This window comes from Tachyglossus aculeatus, chromosome 3 (genome assembly GCF_015852505.1).
Source record: "Tachyglossus aculeatus isolate mTacAcu1 chromosome 3, mTacAcu1.pri, whole genome shotgun sequence".
Classification (NCBI taxonomy): domain Eukaryota; kingdom Metazoa; phylum Chordata; class Mammalia; order Monotremata; family Tachyglossidae; genus Tachyglossus; species Tachyglossus aculeatus.
Window position 1 is genome coordinate 59715994 of NC_052068.1, and position 19990 is coordinate 59735983.

Below are 19990 nucleotides of genomic sequence, written 5' to 3' on the forward strand. Positions count from 1 at the left end.
GACTGTGAGCCCCCCATGGGACAACCTGATCACCTTGTATCCCGCCAGTGCTTAGAACAGTGCTTTGTACATAGTAAGTACTTAATAAATACTATTATTATTATTATTATTACTTCACCTCTCTGGGCCTCAGTTACCTCATCTGTAAAATGGGGATTGAGACTGTGAGCCCAACTCCGCACCACCCGAGCACTTAGTACAGTGCCTGACATGTAGCAAGCACTCAACAAATGCCATCATTATTATTAATTATTATTACTATAACCCTCCCAAGAGCTTAGAAGAGTGCTCTGCATACAATAAGTGCTCAGTAAATAGGTTTGATTGATTGATTGGCTGACTAATCAAATTCCTTTTGTCCCCCCTCAGACTGTGAGCCCCACATGCTTGACATACCTACCAGGTATGTTATTGTCCGGTGGCAATAGTCATAGTATAATCTGGGCAGAAGCACGATGAGCTTTTCACTGGAGCTTATTTATTTATTTATTCATGTTTATTAATGTCTGTCTCCCCCTCTAGACTGTGAACTCACTGTGGGCAGGGAATGTGTCTGTTCTATTGTTGTATCGTAGTCTCCCAAGTGCTTAATACAGTGCTCTGCACACAGTAAGCGCTCAATACATACGATTTAACGAATGAATGAATGAATGAGCACTGCTGCTTACTAAGCCTTCTCTTTATGCCCTGGCCACGTAGCCAAAGAAAGGCTCTGCCCTAACTCTGACAACTGCCCTCAGGGCAGCAGCGAGCAGAGGGCACACAGATGCCCCTTTGGCCAAGCCAGTGCTCCACCACGATATAACTCGGGGGGCAGGACCCCTTTCATTCATTCATTTATTCATGCAATCACATTTATTGAGCGCTTCCTGTGTGCAGAGCACTTGGGAAAGTACAATGTAGTGATAGAGACCATCCCTGCTCACAAGGAGCTCACAGTCTAGAGGTGGGGAGATGGACAGCAATACAAGTAGACTACAATACAAGTAGGCATCAATATAAATAAATAAAATTGCAGATATGTACAGAAGTGTTGTGGGGTGGGGAGAGGGGGGAAGAGCAAAGGGAGGAAGTCAGGGGGACGTGGAAGGGAGAAGGAGATGAAACAAAGTGGGCAGCCACTCAGGGATGCTGGTTTCCCTGGCTCTGGGGGAGGGGGTGGACAGCTTGGTAGTGTGTTTGTGTGTGTGTCTTTGTGTGTCTGTGTGTGTGAGTGAGAACCAAAATCTTAGCCCCCGCAATGGGGAAGCAGCATGGCCTAGTAGGAAAAGCACAGGCCTGGGAGTTAGCGCAAAGGAGTTCTAACCCTGGCTCTGCCAGTCACTTCACTTCTCTGGGCCTCAGTTTCCTCGACTGTAATGTGGAGAATCAAGACCTGTTCTCTAGCCTACTTAGACTGTGAATCACATGCAGGACGGGGACTGATCCAATTAACATGGACTTACCCCAGCTCTTAGAACAGCGTTTGAAACATTGTAAGTGCTTAACAAATAGAAGAAAGGAAAAAGAGAATGGAAGAAATAAAGAAAGGAAGGAAGAAGGAAAGAAGGGAAGGAAAGAAGAAAGACAGAAGGGAAGGAAGGAAGAAAGAAGGAGGGAAGGGAGAAAGAAGGGAAGGAAGGAAGGAAGAAAGAAGGGAAGGAAGAAAGGAAGGAAGGAAGCTGAAATCCTAAACTATGCTCCTTCCATGCTGCTTACAATACCTTGAAATCTTGTAGCACTTTAACTTTTTTTAAATGCTCTTTTTATGTAACTTAACTCATTTTATCCTTTTAGCATCCATGGGAGAGCCAGAGATTATTAACATCATTTTCCAGATGAGGAGACTGTAAGATCAAAGAATGCGGTCAAAGAATGTGTCTGTTTATTGTACTCTCCCAAATACTTAGTACAGTGCTCTGCACACAGTAAGTGCTCGATAAATATGATCGAATGAATGAATGAAATGGAGGCTCAGTGGGGTTCAGTGACTTGTCCAAGGTCTCACAGTAGGTGAATGGCAGAGCCTGGAAAGGAACCCGGTGTGCTGCCTCCGGACCCCATGCTAGACCACATTTCTTCCCATTTAAAAAAAAATGATATTTGTTAAGCATTTACTATGCATCAGGCACTATACTAAGCTCTGAGGATGATACAAGTTAATGAGATTGGACACATTCCATGTCCCACATGGGGCTCACAGTCTTAATCCCCATTTTCCAGATGAGGTAACTGAGGCCCAGAGAACTGAAGTGACTTGCCCAAGGTCACACAGCAGACGAGTGGCAGAACTGGGATTAGAACCCAGGCCTTTTTGACTCTCGGGCCCTCACTCTATCCATTGGGTCACCCTGTCACCTATCCATACAGATGAAGCCTGGAGTCTCCATCCTGCTTTCTCCTCCCCTTCATGCCCATTTCCACCAGCTCCAAAACTAGCTGTAGCTTAAGTGACCTTCACCCCGTACCTGAAAATGGATGGTTTCCACGTTAGCCGGGACACGGTATGGGTTACTTCCTCTGCTGCTTTTGACGGTGGTACATTTCCCTCCAGTGAAAGCATTGTCCAGGACTTCTCCTCTGGGTTCTCCAGCCAGAAGGTGGAATCTGGAGACACAAATTCATTTCCCAAATGTTGGAAGCACCTCCAGGGGAAAGAGCACGGGCTTTGGAGTCAGATGTCATGGGTTCAAATCCCAGCTCCACCAACTGTCAGCTGTGTGACTTTGGGCAAGTCACTTAACTTCTCTGGGCCTCAGTTCCCTCATCTGTAAAATGGGGATTAAAACTGTGAGCCCCCTGTGGCACAACCTGATTACCTTGTAACCTCCCCAACATTAGAACAGTGCTTTGCACATAGTAAGCGCTTAACAAATACCATCATTATTATTATTATTATTATTATTATTATTATTAATATTATTAGAGAGAGAGTGTGTGTATGTGTGTGTGTATCAGCATGACCTATTGGATATAGCCCAGAAAGAGCTGGGTTCTAATCACAGCTCCACCACTTGTCAGCTGTGTGTGAGTTTGGGCAAGTCACATCACTTTTCTGGGCCTCAGTCACCTCATCTGAAAAATGGAGATTAATACTGTGAGCCCCATGTGGGACATGGACTTGTCCAACCTGATTAGCTTCTATCTGGTACAGTGGTACAGTGCCTGGCACATATTAAGCGCTTAATGATCACCATTAATAAAAAAAAAGGCTAAATACCTCAACTACCTTTTCTTCTTTCCACTTAGAATGGGAGCCCCATGTGGGACAGGAACTGTGTCTGACCTGATTATCTTATATCTACCCCAGGGCTTAGTACAGTGTTTGGCACATAGCAAGCGCTTAACACATGCCACAATTATTGTCATTATTATTGTTTGGAAGCATGTCAGAGCATGCACTGAATCTGCCTCTTTTAGTGGAAAGAGCATGGGTTTGGGAGTCAGAGGTCATGAGTGCTAATGCTGGCTCCGCCACTTGTCAGCTGTGTGACTTTGGGCAAGTCACCTCACTTCTCTGTGCCTCAGTTACCTCATCTGCAAAATGAGGATTAAGACTGTGAGCCCCATGTGGGACAACCTGATTACCTTGTATATACTCCAGTGCTTAGAACAGTGCTTGGCACATAGTAAGCGCTTAACAAATACCATCATTATTATTATTATTATTCTGCAGGGGGGATTATGTTTATTTTTTGCCTTTTTGTGTGTTGTTTTACTGTCTTTATTATTTCTCTCCTGTGTCCATGTTTACGTAAACCTTCTGCCTTCTTAGATTTGGGAGCACTTCCGAGTTATCATCCCTGTAATCTCCACCAGGGCTCATTTCAATTTAATGTTCTGCACACAGTAAGCGCTTAATACATACAATTGATTGAATGATAGCAATGACTGACTGAATGATAGTAACTAATGAATGACAATAACAATTAATGAATGAATAACAGAGTACAAATCTCTCATTTCCAGGAAAAACTCACCTCTAAGACCGAGGTGAAGGGCTGCTTCTGGAATAAGCTTGCTGTGGGCACGGAACATATCTACCAACTTTCTTATACTGTACTTTCCCAAGCGCTTAGTACAGTGCTCTGCATGCAGTAAGTGCTTAATTAATACCATTGATTGATTGAGCAATTGACAGCATGCCCTGAGCACCTGTGTGTGCTTAGAAACTAGCCCCTGTTAGGAACGGTTCAGACCGAATAGAAACCCTTTCTCCTGGGTTCTTTTCCAGTTGGAATCCCACCATGACCTGGGCTTATTTAATGTTCCTCTCCTCCTTTAAAATTTTGAATTCTACCAATGCTAAGGAAACAGAAGCTGGGACTCAGGCTTAAAATCAAGCCAGGATTTTAGGTATTAAGCAATGATGACCCCTCTACATTCATTCATTCATTCTTTCATTCAATCATATTTATTGAGCACTTACTGTGTGCAGAGCACTGTACTAAGAGCTTGGGAAGTACAAGTTGGCAACATATAGAGACAGTTCCTACCCAACAACAGGCTCACAGTTTAGAAGGGGGAGACAGACAACAAAACAAAACGTATGGACAAGGGTCAAGTCATCAGAACAAATAGAATTAAAGCTAAATGCACATCATTAACAAAATAAATAGAATAGTAAATATGTACAAGTTAAATAAATAGAGTAATAAATCTGTACAAACACATGTACAGGTGCTGTGGGGAGGGGAAGGAGGTAGGGTGGGGGGATGGGGAGGAGGAGAGGATAAAGGGGGCTCAGTCTGGGAAGGCCTCTACACTGTAAATTCATTGTAGGCAGGGAAGGTGGCAGTTAATTCTGTTGTATTGGACTCTTCCAAGTAATAATAATAATAATAATAATAATAATAGTGGCATTTGTTAAACGCTTACTATGTGCAGAGCACTGTTCTAAGTGCTGGGGGTGAATACAAGGTGATCAAGTTGTCCCACGTGGGGCTCACAGTCTTAATCCCCATTTTACAGATGAGGGAACTGAGGCTCAGAGAAGTGAAGTGACTTGCCCAAGGTCACACGGCAGACATGTGATGAAGTGGGATTAGAACCCATGGCCTCTGACTCCAAAGCCCGGGCTCTTTCCACTGAGCCATGCTGTGGTTAGTATGGTGCTCTGCACATAGTAAGTGTTCGATAAATATTGAATGTTAATGATTGATTGATGCCAGGCAGGGGTCTGAATGAGTTGACTGATGTAATTGATGGACTATGATTGATTACTAACATTGATTACATGCTTTCAATCAATCAATAGCATTTATTGAGCACTTACTATGTACAGAGCACTGTGCTAAGTCCTTGGGAAAGGCTAATACAACAGAATTAGCAGATGCATTCTCTGCCCCCAAGAAGCTTATAGTCTCTAGGCTAAGCTAGTGCTTAACAAATATCATCATTATTATTATTATTATCATTATTATTAAACCCTGGTTGATTAGAGAACTACCAGTCAGGACCCAGTCAATAATATTAATAACTGTGGTATTTGTTAAATGCTTACTGTGTGCCAGGCACTGTACTAAGCACTGGGGTGGAGACAAGCAGGTTGGACACAGTCCCTATCCCACACAGGGCTCACAGTTTTAATCCCCATTTTATATATGAGATGACTGAGGCTCAGAGAGGTGAAATGACTGGCCCAAGTTCACACAGCAGACAAGTGGTGGAGCCGGGATTAAAAGCCAGGTGCTTCTCCCAGGTCCGTGCTCTGTCCACTAAGCCATGCTGCTTCTCACCTGGTGCTCAAGGGCTGCAGGAGTGGGGTAGAAGAGATACCTTAGGAGCCCTGGGCTGTTAGGTGGCGTGGGAGGAAATCATCATCATCATCAATCATATTTATTGAGCGCTTACTATGTGCAGAGCACTGTACTAAGCGCTTAGGAAGTACAAATTGGCAACATATAGAGACAGTCCCTACCCAACAGTGGGCTCACAGTCTAAAAGGGGGAGAATGAAATGACGCTGAAATGAAGCTTACCCCATTCCCATGATCTGCACGCTGGGGACGGGGTGGTACACTCGCCCGCACACTCGGCTCTTTTTCGCGCAATCCCTCTCGTCCGAGTTGTCCCCGCAGTCGTTCTCTCCGTTGCACTCCAGCTTCTTGGCGATGCAGCGGCCTGGGTGGTGAAAATCACGGCAGCACAGTTGGGGCCCAAGGCAAGCTCAGGGGAACATTCCCAGGCCAGCTCGTGGCCAAGACTAAGAGGTGATCGATCCTTTCTTAGAGCAGTAGCCCCCTGTGGGACAGGGACTGTGTCCAACCCGATGATCTTGGATCTACATCTGGGGTGGGTACAGTGCTTGGCACATAGTGACTGTTTAACAAATATAATGATAAATGCCGTTATTATTATTATTATAAGAAGAAGAATAATTATGGTATTTGTTAAGCGCTTACTATGTGCCAAGCACTGTTCTGAGCACTGAGGTAGAAACAAGGTAATCAGGTTGTCCCACTTAGGACTCACAGTCTTAATCCCCATTTTACACATGAGGTAACTGAGGCACAGAGAAGTTAAGTGGTTTAACAACAATTGCAATAATAATAATGATAAGCAGCGTGGCTCAGTGGAAAGAGCCAGGGCTTTGGAGTCAGAGGTCACGGTTTCAAATCCCGGCTCCGCCAATTGTCAGCTGTGTGACTTTGGGCAAGTCACTTAACTTCTCCTGGCCTCAGTTACCTCACCTGTAAAATGGGGATGAAGACTGTGAGCCCCACATGGGTCAACCTGATCACCTTATATCTCCCCAGTGCTTAGAACAGTGCTTTGCACATAGTAAGCGTTTAACAAATACCATCATTATTATCATTATTATGTATTTGTTAAGCACTTACTATGTGTCAGGCACCGTTCTAAGCACTATGGTAGATACAAGCTAATAGTTCCTGTCTCACGTGAGGTTCACAGTCTCAATCCCCATTTTACAGATGAGGTGACTGAGGCATGGAAAATTAAAGTGGCTTGCCCAGGGTCACACAGCAGATGAGTGTCAGCGCCGGGATTAAATCCCAGGTCTTTCTGACTCCCAAGCCCATGCTCTTTACACTAGGCCAGGCTACTTCTTGTCTAGCAATAGGTGTTTTTGTTAAGCTCTTCCTATATTACAAGCACTGTACTAAACTCTGGAGTAGATAGAAGATTATCAGGCCCCACATGGGGCTCACATTCTGAATAAGAAAGATAACGGGCATTAAATCCCCTTTTCATGGATGAGAGAACTTAGGCACACAGAGGTGAAGTTACCCAAGGTCGCTGTGTGCATTTACTGTATGCAATTGCCATTAGGCAACACCACTTCTATTGTTATTTGATTAATTTTTATTATTATTATTAGTGGTAGAAGCAGCTTGGTGAAGTAGATTGAGCGTGGGCCTGGGAATCAGAAGGTCAAGGGTCCTTATCCTAGCTCCACCACTTGTCCGCTTTGTGACCTTGGGCAAATCACTTCAATTCTCTGTGCCTCAGTTACATCATCTGTAAAATAGGGATTGAGACTGTGAGACCCACATGGTACAGGGATTGTGTCCAACCCAATTTGCTTTGTATCCGCCTCAGCACTTAGTACAGTGCCTGGCACAAACTAAGTGCTTAACAAATACCATAGTTATTGTTATTATTAATGTTATTATGATTCTCCACTCTTCTAGAAGATGGGAATACACCCCTTACTCAATGCAAGAGGCCATGGATCTGACTGAAACTGGTCTTGGGGCATTTTTGGGAATGTGGAAGAGGATTTTTTTCCTTCAGGCAGAGTTTCTCCATGGTGTGTGTTAATCTTCAGGGAGAAGACTTGACCCTTAGCATGTCCTCTAGGGTCTAGATGTTCTGTTCTGTGTTGAGAGAGAAGAACGGGGCTGAGCCCTCCACAGTCATATGGATCTTGGTCTCATGAGTGGAGAGTGGGGAGGAGTGGAGCAATTAAGATTCTGGGAAGCAGTGTGGCCTAGTGGGAAGAACAAAAACCAGGGAGTAGAGGATCTGGGTTCTAATCCCAGCTCAGTAAGATGCCAGCTGAGCGAGACTTTGGTCAGGTCACTTAACTTCTATGTAATTCTGTAGAGAAGCAGCATGGCTCAGTAGCAAGACCCCAGACTTGGGAGTCAGAGGACGTGGGATCTAATCCCACCTCTGCTACTTGTCTGTTGTGTAACCTTAGCCACTTCATTTCTCTGTGCCTTAGTTACCTTATCTGTAAAATGGGGAAGAAGACTGTGAGCCCCATGTGGGACAATCTGATTACCATCTTCCCCAGCACTTAGAACAATGCTTGGCACATAACACTTAAATACCATTATTATTATTATTATTCAGTTTCCTCATCCATCCAAGGGGGATTCAAAAGGCAGTGTGGCATAGTAGATGGAGCACGGGCCTGAGAGTCAGGAGGTTCTAATCCCGGCTCTGCCTCTTCATTCATTCATTCATTCATTCAATCAATCATATTTACTGAGCATTTACTTCGTGCAGAGCACTGTTCTAAGCACTTGGAAAGTACAATTCAGCAATAAAGAGAGACAATCCCTGCCCACACCGGGCTCACAGTCTAGAAGGCAGGGAGACAGACACCAAAACAAGTAAACAGGAATCAGTAGAAATAAATAGAATTATAGATATATACGTATCAAAACAAGTAAATAGGCATCAGTAGAAATAAATAGAATAATAGATATATACATATCAAAACAAGTAAACAGGCATCAGTAGAAATAAATAGAATTATAGATATATACATATCAAAACAAATAAACAGGCATCAATAGAAATAAAACAGAGTTATAGATTCCCTCTCCTTCATGCGCCACACAAGGTGGTGGGGAAAACAGGCACGGCATTGTGAAGATATTTGCCCACTAATGATAAAAATAATGATAATAATAATTGGGTATTTGTTAAGTGCTCACTATGTGCTTGTCTGCTGTGTGACCTTGGGCAAGTCGCTTCACTTCTCCGGGGCTCAGTTCCTTCATCTGCAAAACGCAGATTGAGATTGTGAGCCCCGTGTGGGACAGGTACCATGTCCAACCCTATTTACTTGTATCCAGCTCACTGCTTAGTACAGTGCCTGGCACATAGTTAAGTGCTTAACAAACCCTACAATTATTATTACCTGTTCTCCCTCCTACTTGGACTGTGAGCCCCATATGGGTCAGAGACTGTCCAACCTGATGATCTGTTGCTATCCTAGTACTTAGTACAGTGCTTGGCACATGTAAGTGCTTAACAGGTACCAGAATTATTTTTAATTATGAAATAGTCTGAAGATGTAGATGAGTCTGAAGCTGGCCAATCCTCCACCTCACCACCACTCATCATCATCAAGATGGAGCTGAAAGCTGTCAATAAATTCTGTCCAATGAGGAGGGGATCCACCAGGAGGCTTTAAAGCACCATTCCATCAGTTCTCACCCTCTTCCCCTTTTCACTCAGTTCACACCCTACACTCTTCTAATACCAACCAATTCACGGTGGCCTGATATCGTCTCTTGCCACCGACACCTGGTGTTGTCCGCTGTGTGACCTTGGGCCACTCACCTTACCTCTCTGTGCCTCAGTTACCTCACTTGTAAAAGGGGGATTTGAGACTGTGAGCCCCATGTGGGACAGGGACTTTGTCCAACCCGATTTGCTTTTATCCACCCCAGCTTTTAGTACAGTGCTTGGCATACAGTAAGAGCTGAACAAATATCACAATTATTATTATTAATAATTATAATAGGTATTGAATCCCCATTTTACAGTTGAGGAGACTGAGGCTCAGTGAAGTGACTTGCCCAAGGTCACACAGCAGACAAGTTTGAGAGGCAGGTTTAGAACCCAGGTCCTCTGATTCCCTGGACCCTGCTTTATCCATTAGACTGCAGCTGCTTCCCAATGAGAACAGTTGCAGGGGTTTCAGCCGGATTGCGGCACCAAGGGAGAGAAACGGAAACAGTGCTCTGTGCAGTCTCTCCGTGCCCAAGATGCCAAGGATGGTCAGTGCCATATCGGGCTTATCTTCCACATCCACCCACATTGATAAAACGCTAGTGTCAGCCATGTATCCTCTAAAAGTGAAGGACGGTTCTATTTATTTTACTATCAGTTCCTAAACGCAACTGTGTTTTCACAGTTGCAGGGGAATTTTCAACCTTTTTCAGAGTTCAGCAACTTTTCTGCCTCCTGGAAACATCGTGGCCTAGTGGCTAGAACACAAGCCTGGGAGTCAGAAGGACCTGAGTTCTGAACCTCATTGGGGTAGGAAATGTGTCCGCTTTTTGTTGTACTCTTCCAAGAGCTTAGTACAGTGCTCCGCACATGGTAAGTGATCAATAAATATGATTGAATGAATGAACGACCAATCCCAGCTCGGCTACATGTCTGTTGTGCGACCTTGGGCAAGTCACTTCACTTTTCTGTGCCTCAGTGACCTCATCTGTAAAATGGGGATTAAGACTCAGAGCCACTCATGGGGACAGGGACTGTGTCCAAACTGATTTGCTTGTATCCAACCCAGCGCTTAGTACAGTGTCTGGCACATAATGAGCGCTTAACAAATACCATTAAAAAATGGAATCGGACATGTCTCTTCATTCTCTTAGTGCCTAAAGGAACTAAAAAGTTTGCACTGGATTCTATACTTCTGAATATTTCCATGTCACTTAGAGCCCCTATCGAGTAGGGATGTCTACAAAGACTGGAATGTGAGCTTGTTGTGGTCAGGAAATGTGTCTGTTTATTGTTGTTATATTGTACTCTCCCAAGCGCTTAGTACAGTGCTTTGCACTCAGTAAGCCCTCAATAAATATACTTAAATGAATGAATGAACATTAAGCCATCTGTCTCTCTAAAAGTTTCAAACTTATGATTTTCAAAGACATTTCTAATCTGTCCCTATTTTCCCCTATTGATTTCTTTTTTACTGCTGTTTGCCCAGATGTGAACATATGAATAGCAATGCTCCAGTGCTTAGAACAGTGCTTGGCACATAGTAAGTGCTTAACAAATACCATAATTATTTTTATTTTATTATTATCATTGTTTTCCATCTCTTTCTATTCCTGTTCCTTCTCCTTTCTCATCTCTTCCTTCTCCTTCTCCTTTGACTTCTTTTCTTTCTTTCCTTACTTCACCTACTTCTCCTCCAGTATCTCCTCTCTCTGCTTCCCCCCATGTCGGTTCATTTACCAACATCTCAGTCAAATTAGAGAAGCAGCATGGTTTAGTAGATAGAGCAGGAGCCCGGGAATCAGGAGGTTCTAATCCCAGCTCCACCACTTGTCTGCTGTGTGACCTCGGGCAAGTCACTTCACTTCTTGGTGCCTCAATTACCTCATCTGTGAAATGAGGACTGAGACCGTGAGCCCCACATAGGACCTGGACTGTGTCCAACTCAATTTGCTTCCAACCACCCCAGGGCTTAGTACAGTTTCTGGCACATGGTAAGCGTTTAAGAAATGTCATCATTATTTAGGGATCGTGGCAGCACAACATAATCAGTAAATGTAAATCAGTAATCAAAGTAATGAATAATCAATAGCCCATACCTCACCCCCAGATGGCTGAGAAATTGATGCACAAAGGCTTTTGTTTCCTTTTAAAGGGGTTCTCCAAAGTGGCAGAGCCATTTTTGTTTTATGGCATTTGTTAAGCACTGTAATAAACCCTGGGGTGGATACAAGATAATTGGGTTAGACATGGTCCCTGTCCCACTTAGGGCTTTCAGTCCTATTCCCATTTTACAGATGAGGGGACCGAGGCCCAGAGAAGTCAAGCGGCTTGCCCGAGGTCACGCAGCAGACAAGTGGCGGAGCTGGGGTGAGAACCGAGATCCTCTGACTCCTAGGCCTGTTTTTTTCACATACTGTTTCTGTAAAGAGGGCCTTTTCTTACAGGGCCTGTGAACAAAGTAGACAAAACAGTAGGACTGAAAGCAGTCATTTGCAGTTGAGATTGGACTCAGTGACTAATGACTTAGTACAGCGTCAGGTATTTTGCTCTGCATCCAGTAGGCACCCAGTACAGTGCTCTGCACACTGAAGACAACCAAATCTGCACTCAGAGTTCACGCAGAGATGCGCTCTACACACCTTAGGTGCTCAGAACAGTGCTGTAATTCCCCAGTTCAGAATCTGAGGTATGCAGTGTTATGCTCTCTGCTGTGTGACCTTAGGCAAGTCTTAACTTCTCTGTGTCTCAGTTCCCCCATCTGCAAATTGGGGATTAAGTACCTGTTCTCTCTCCTCCTTAAACCATGAACTCCAGGTGAGACTTGATGATCTTGTAACTACAGCATGGCTCAGTGGAAAGAGCACGGGCTTGAGAGTCAGAGGTCACGGGTTCAAATCCCGGCTCTGCCAGTTGTCAGCTGTGTGACTTTGGGTAAGTCACTTAACTTCTCTGTGCCTCAGTTCCCTTGTCTGTAATATGGGGATGAAGCCTGTGAGTCCCACGTGGGACAACCTGATCACCTTGTTTCCTCCCCAGCACTTCAAACAGTGCTTTGCACATATTAAGTGCTTAACAAATGCCATCATCATCAACTACCCCAGTGCGTAGTCAAGTGCTTGGCTCAAAGTAAGGGCTTAACAAATTCCACAATTATTATTACGTAAGTGCCCAGTACAGTGCTCTATACACTGTAGTAACCCAGAGGGTATGCAGGATAGAGCTCAGCATGTCTTAGATGCTCCGTACAGTGCTCTGCACTGGGCAAACAGCAGTAGTCACTCAGGTTGGTCGCAGAGCCGATCCCATATGGGGCTGCCAGTCTAAGGCTGAAGCCTGGCCCTCAGCCCCATTTCTATCCTTCCCAGTGGTTGATTCATTAAATCACATTTATTGAGCACTTACTGTGTGCAGAGCACTGTACTAAGCACTTGGGAAGTCCAGACATAAAGGAGAAGTGCATAATTGACTGGATCCAAGTGGCTTCAGCCCAAGAAGAAATGTGCTTTCTCATGAACAGAAAAGCACACTCCTCATTCAACCTCTCTTCCTCAGTTTCGCTTCTGTAGGAAGAAAATGCTTTTTAAAAATAGAGTTAACTTTAGATTAATATCCGTGGCAGTGATCTTCTTCCCCTTAGTCTGATCAAGAATCTCTAGCGCACCGAAGGTGAGAGGCAAGAAGAAAGATTCCAAACTCTCCAATGATCACTTGGTTATCTGATGAATCCTGGCTCCATCACCTGTCTACTGCGTGACTTTGGACAAGTCACTTCAATTCTCTGGGCCTCAGTTACCTCATCTGTAAAACGGGGATTAAGACTGTGAGCCCCACATCAGATGTGGACTGCCTCCCCTTTAGACTGTGAGCTTTTTGTGGGCAGGGAATGTCTATCAACTTTCTTGTATTGTACTCTCCCCAGTTCTTAGCTCTGAACATAGTAAGGGCTAAAAAAATATGATTGAATGACTGATTGAGGTCAGTACCCTGCACACTGTCGTCATCCGGGTCATGGAATCAGCAAGGCATAGTGGGTAGAACACAGGTCATGGGTTCTAATCCTGGCTCAGCCACTTGTCTGCTGTATGACGTTGGGCAAGCCACTTCACTAGAGAAGCAGCATGGCCTAGTGCACGGGCTTGGGAGTAAGAGGACGTGGGTTCTAATACTGGCTTCGCCACTTGTCTGCTATGTGACTTTGGGCAAGTCACTTAATTTCTCTGTGCCACAGTTCCCTCGTCTGTGAAATGGGGATTAAGATTGTGATCCCCATGTGGGACAACCTTGTATCTACCCCAGCACTTAGAACAGTGCTTGGCACATAATAAATGCTTAACGAATACCAACATTATTATTCTCTGTGCCTCAGTTACTTCATCTGTAAAATGGGGATTGAGACTGTGAGCCCCAAGTAGGACAAGGACTGTATCCAATCTGCTTGAATCCACCACAGCGCTTAGTACAGTGCCTCGCACATAATAAGTGATTAACAGATACCATAATTATTATTATTACTACAGTATCTGCTCCCAGAGTATCTGCACACAGTATAGAGTTCTACAATAATAATAATTAATAATAACTATGGTATTTGTTAAGCACTTACTATGTTGCCAGGCACTGTACTAAGCACTGGGGTAGATACAATCAAATCGGGTTGGACACAATCCCTGTCCCACATGGGACTCACAGTCTCAATATCCATTTTACAGTTGAGGGAACTGAGGCCCAGAGATGATGATAATAATAATAATAATAATAATAATAATGGTGGTATTTGTTAAGTGCTTACTATGTGCCAAGCACTGTTCTAAGTGCTGGGGTAGATTCAAGGTAATCAGGTTGTCCCATATGGGGCTCACACTTTTTAATCCCCATTTTACAGATGAAGGAACTGAAGCCCAGAGAAGTTAAGTGACTTGCCCAAAGTCACCCAGCAGACGAGTAGCTGGGCTGAGATAAGAATCTGTGACCTTCTGATTCCCAGGCCTGTGCTTTATCTACTATGCCTTGCCGCTTCTCCCTAAGTGTCCAGTACAGAATCCGGCCCACTGTAGGTTCTCAAGAAACACTAGGGTTTGATTGATTGAAGCACATTACCACTATCACACTTGAATTTATTCTTGCAGTCCAATTCTTCGATGTTGCAGATCTTAGTTGGGTAGCACTTCTGAGACTTTACCAGCAGCTCCTCACAAGCCTGGCCCCCAAACTGAGATGGACGCAGAAGGGACCGGGCCTGAAACTGGAAAACAAACCAGAGAGAGGGGCGTGAGCTACTCAAGGCCAAATCCCCCAAGAGGTGGGTTTATTTATAATAATAATATAATGATGGCATTTATTAAGCACTTCCTATGTGCAAAGCACTGTTCTAAGAGCTGGGGATTTCCTGCCATAGCAAGTGTGGTCTCATGGGAAGAGTCTCAAAGCCAGAACTCGAAAGTTCTTCAGGTGAGCCTGGCATCTGGTACTTGAATGGAAGCTTTTTCAGGTTTCACCTTCATTAAAACACCTTGAATGTCCCAAAGCACATTCATGTTGCCTCTCTCATTTTGGTCCTCACAACAACCCAGGGAATAAGGGAAGATGGGCATTATCATCCCTGTTTGCAGATGAGGTAACTGAGGCTCAGAGAGGTTATGTGACTTGCTCAAATTCACTTAGCCATTCTGGACTGGGATAAACCATGCTCTTTTCACTAGACCATGCTCTTTCCCTAGGTTAAATTTTCCCAGACTCCCACCCCCTACCCCCACTCGCTAATTCATTCAACTATTTGGGTTAAGCCTCAAATCCTGTTTCTCCCCTGTAAGCTCATTATGGGCAGGGAACGTATCCACTAATTCTGTTGGATTGTACTCTCCCAAGCGCTTAGTACAGTGCTCTGAACATAGTAAGTGCTGGACACCTAAAACGGGCAGAGCTCTATTCTGTGTGCCCTCTGCAGATACTGAATTGGGCGACTACAGTGTACAGAGCACTGAACAGGGCATCTACAATAATGATAATTGTGAAATTTTTGCTAAGTGCTTATTATGTGCCAAGCACTGTACTAATTGCAGGGGTAGATAATCAGGTCCCACATGGAACTCACTGTCTAAGTAGGAGATGGATTGATTGACTGATTGATTGCTTCCCTCTGTTTTCCCCTCCTTTCTGAGCACTTCTCTTTCCAGTCTCTTCCTGCTTGCCTTCTCTGGATCTCAGTTCTCTCACCTGGAAAATGGGGATTAAGACTGCGTGCCCCTTGTGGAACAGGGACTGTGTCCAAGTCAATCACCTTGTATCTACCGCAGCACTTAGTACAGTGGCACACACATAATAAGCACTTAATAAATACCATCATTATTATTATCATTTTTTAAAATGGTATTTGTTAAGTTCATACTATGTGCCAGGGGCTGTTCTAAGCGCTGGGGTTGAAGCCAGCTAATCAGGTTGGTCACAGTTCATGTCGCCATGGGACGGCATGTCTTCATCTCCATTTTCCAGATGAGGGAACCGAGACCCAGTGAAGAGAAGTGACTTGCCCAAGAGGTCACATAGCAGTCATGAGGCGGATCCAAGATAAGAACCCAGGTCTTTCTAGCTCCCAGGCCTGGGCTCTACCTACTAAACCAAGCTCCTTCTCAAAGTTTTCCCTTTGAACAGTCCGCTTTAACTGATTTCTCCGCTTTGCCAATTTGCAACCCATTTGGCTCTTTCATTTCTCCCATCCACCCACCACCACCACTATTTACTGGGCACTTTACCCGGCCAGCTCTCTGGACTGACCAACCCCTTGTGTTTGCACAGCACTTATTTTTCCAAGTTCTTCCTCCTCATTCATTCATTCATTCAATTGTATTTATTGAGCGCTTACTGTGTGCAGAGTACTGTACTAAGCGCTTGGAAAGTACAAGTTGGCAACATATAGAGATGGTCCCTACCCAACAATGGGCTCACAGATTAGAAGGGGGAGACAGACAACAAAACAAAACATGTAGACAGGTGTCAAAGTCGTCAGAACAAATAGAATTAAAGCTATAAGCACATCATTAACAAAACAAATTGAATAGTAAATACGTACAAGTAAAATCAATAGAGTAATAAATCTATACAAATATATATGTACAAGTGATGTGGGGAGGGGAAGGAGGTAGGGTGGAGGTAGGAAAGGAGGTATGTTCCTTGCCCATAATGAGTTTGCAGTCTGGCAGGGGAGATAGACTGACTATAAATAAATGATAATACATAATTTATAGATATGTACAGAAGTGCTGTGGGGCTGAGAATGGGGTGAATCCTACCCTCCTCCCCACCCTCTCACCCACCCCCGGCCAGCCCCTGTCCTTGTCCTCTCTGCTCCAGTCTCTCAGCCCTACCTCATCTTCCTCTCACAACATCCCTGTGAGGTAGGGAAACAGGTATTATTATCCCCAGTTATAGATGAGGATGCTGATGCCCAGAGAGGTTCAGTACTTGCCCAGAGGTTAGAGAAGCAGCATGGCTCAGTGGAAAGAGCACAGGCTTTGGAGTCAGAGGTCATGGGTTCGAATCCCAGCTCCACCACATGTCTGCTGTGTGACCTGGGGCAAGTCACTTAACTTTTCTGAGCCTCAGTTACCTCATCTGTAAAATGGGGATTAAGACTGTGAGCCCCCAAGTGGGACAACCTGATCACCTTGTATCCCCCCAGTGCTTAGAACAGTGCTTGGCACATAGAAAGTGCTTAACAAATGCCATTATCATTATTATTAGTATTATTATTACTTGGCTCAAGGTCACACAGCAAAGCAAGAGCACATAGAATCCAGGTCTCTTGACTCTCAGCTCCGTGCTCTTCCCACTAGACCATGCTCTTGGAAATTTACAAAGGAGACAAAAATGATGGCATTGAAAATGACAATAATGATTAAAAATACCCGATAATGGTCCTTTGTGGAGCTCACAATACAAAGAGGAGACAAATTCTGAAAGAGGTAATTATGCTTAGCACTTACTATGTGCCAAGCATTGGATTAAGCACTGGGCGAAAGATACAAGATAACTGGATCAGACTCAATCCCTGCTCCAAATGGGACTCACAATCTAAGGGAGAGGGAGAATATGCATTGGATTCCCATTTTACAGATGAGGAAACAGGCTCAGAGAAGTTAAATGACTTGCCTAAGGTCCCACAGCAAAAGAGTGGAAAAGCCAGTATTAGGCCATGATTCCCAAACTCATGTTCTTTCCATTGGGTCTATAGGCCAGCTGCTCTAGTCAAAGATTAACTAATGTATTCAATGAATCAGCACTTCTCCTAAATAGAAAAGCATGATGCAAACAGAAGCAAATTACAAGAATGAAACCCTCTACCTAGAAAAAGAACAAACCCTTCAAGCTTGCCCCAAGGTCCTGTGTTTAATGATCCACACTGATTCAACCACTTATTTCCCAGCTTAACTACTGCATCAGCTTCCTCACTGACATTCCTGCCTCCTGTCTCTCCAGCCTAGAATTCACTTAACTGTTTGGATCAATTTTCCAAAAAACCATTCAGTCCCTAGTTCTCCACTCCTTTAAAAACCTCCAATGATTGCCCATTTACCTCCGTATCAAACAGGCCCAGGTCACTGAACCCTTCCCCTCCAAACTGTAAGCTTGTTGTGGGCAGGAGATATGTCTGTTTATTGTTGCACTGTGGGTACAGCACAGGCCTAGGGGTCAGAAGGACCTGGGTTCTAATCCCGGCCCTGCCACTTGTTTGCTGTGTGACCTTGGACAAGTCACTTCACTCCTCTGGGCCTCCCCAGAGGTAACTATGTACTTGAAGACTGGCAGGTATATTAGAACCTAAGGATATAGTTATTTTTCCCAGTGCTTGGCACATAGTAAGCACTTAACAAATGCCATTATTATTCATTCATTCAATCGTATTTATTGAGCACTTACTATGTGCAGAGCACTGTACTAAGCACTTGGGAAGTACAAGTTTGCAATATATAGAGACGGTCCCTACCCAAGAGCAGGCTCACAATCTAGAAGGGGGAGACAGACAACAAAACAAAACATATAAACCAAATAAATTATTATTACTCTCCCAAGCACTTAGTAAGGTGCTCCACACATAGTAGGCGCTCAATAAATATAATTGAGTGAATGAATGAATGAATGAATGCATGAATGAATATTCTCCTTTGGGTCTGGACCTCCCTCCTCCTTCATATCTGCCAGTTCACCACTCTTCCCCGCTCTAGACTGTTAGCTCCTCTTGGGAAAGGAACGTCTTCCATCCCTGTTCTATTGTACTTTCCCAAGCACGTTGAACAGTGCCCGGCACAAGGTAAGTGCTCAATAAATACCATCGATTATTTCAAAACCCTCCTAAAAATCACATCTCCAAGAAGCCTTCTCTTACTAAGGCCTTATTTCCCCATCCACCCTACCCTCACTGTTGAACATGCATTTGGCTTTGTACCACATAAACATTTTGATACTCTAGCCTCACAGCTCTTATGTAAATAGCCTTACACTCTATGATTTCCCCTACATGTAATTATTTTCATGTCTGTCTCCCCCTATAGATGGTAAGCTCCTTGGGAGTAATTAATTAATTAATAATGGCATTTATTAAGTGCTTACTATATGCAAAGCACTGTTCTAAGCACTGGGGAGGTTACAAAGTGATCGGGTTGTCCCACAGGGGGCTCACAGTCTTAATCCTCATTTTATAGATGAAGTAAATGGGGCACAGAGAAATTACATGACTTGCCCAAAGTCACACAGCTGACAATTGGCAGAGCCGGGATTTGAACCCATGACCTCTGACTCCAAAGCCCGTGCTCTTTCCACTGAGCCACGCTATAGGGATCACATAGACTAATTGTAATATATTATACTCTCCCAAGCATTTACTGCAGTGCTTTGCACACAGTAAGTTCTCAATAATTACCATTGATTGGTTGGTCTTCTGTCCCATTTATGAGTGTGAAAGCCTGCAGGTTTATTTCCCCATGGTTCTACAAACTATATTCTATTAAAGAGAGCTGACCCCATTTCTCCTCTGGCATGGATTTCCTCCTATTTTCCATTCCACTCACTCTCTCCTAGGTAAGAGAGGGTCTGTAAAGATCCATTTTTCCACCCTCTGGATGGCTTGTTCCTTTCCGTTACCTGTTTTTTAACGCAAGGGTCACAGTCTGACCAAGGTCCAAAGTCTCCAAGCTGGCAGTTGATAGGACACATTTCCTCATTACATGCTTTGGATTCCTGTTTGGCACACAGCTGGTCACAAAAGTTTTTCTTAAAATATTCATCCATCACAATGTGTCTGCAAAGGAGAAACTCAGTTGAGAACAAGAGTTGTTGTAGCCAAGACCCTATCACCCTTTCCTTAGGTCACAAAGGAAAGAAATTTGACTTTTATCTTTTCCCTCTGTCACCATACCATGGTTGAAACCCTGCTTGGGTATCTTACTGTCGGCCATCTTCAATCTATCAACTGTTGGCATTTATTGAGTACCCACTGTGTGCAGAGCATTATACTGTTTGGGAGAATATAGTAGAGTTGCTAGTCATGATCCCTAGCCTCGAGGAACTAGCCATCAGGTGGA

At 44.1% G+C, this 19990-nt stretch overlaps 1 protein-coding gene across 2 annotated transcripts in view; it reads right to left on the reverse strand.

Moving 5' to 3' along the window:
- C6 (complement C6) overlaps positions 1-19990 on the reverse strand; it is a 72569-nt gene that overhangs the window by 43353 nt on the left and 9226 nt on the right. For both annotated transcript variants that reach the window (XM_038744229.1, XM_038744228.1), the window contains exons 3-6: positions 19551-19707; positions 14514-14658; positions 5960-6101; positions 2448-2586 (exon numbers count right to left, since the gene is read on the reverse strand). In XM_038744229.1, the coding sequence (XP_038600157.1) occupies positions 2448-2586; positions 5960-6101; positions 14514-14658; positions 19551-19707 (583 nt within the window). The remainder of the gene's footprint in view (positions 1-2447; positions 2587-5959; positions 6102-14513; positions 14659-19550; positions 19708-19990) is intronic.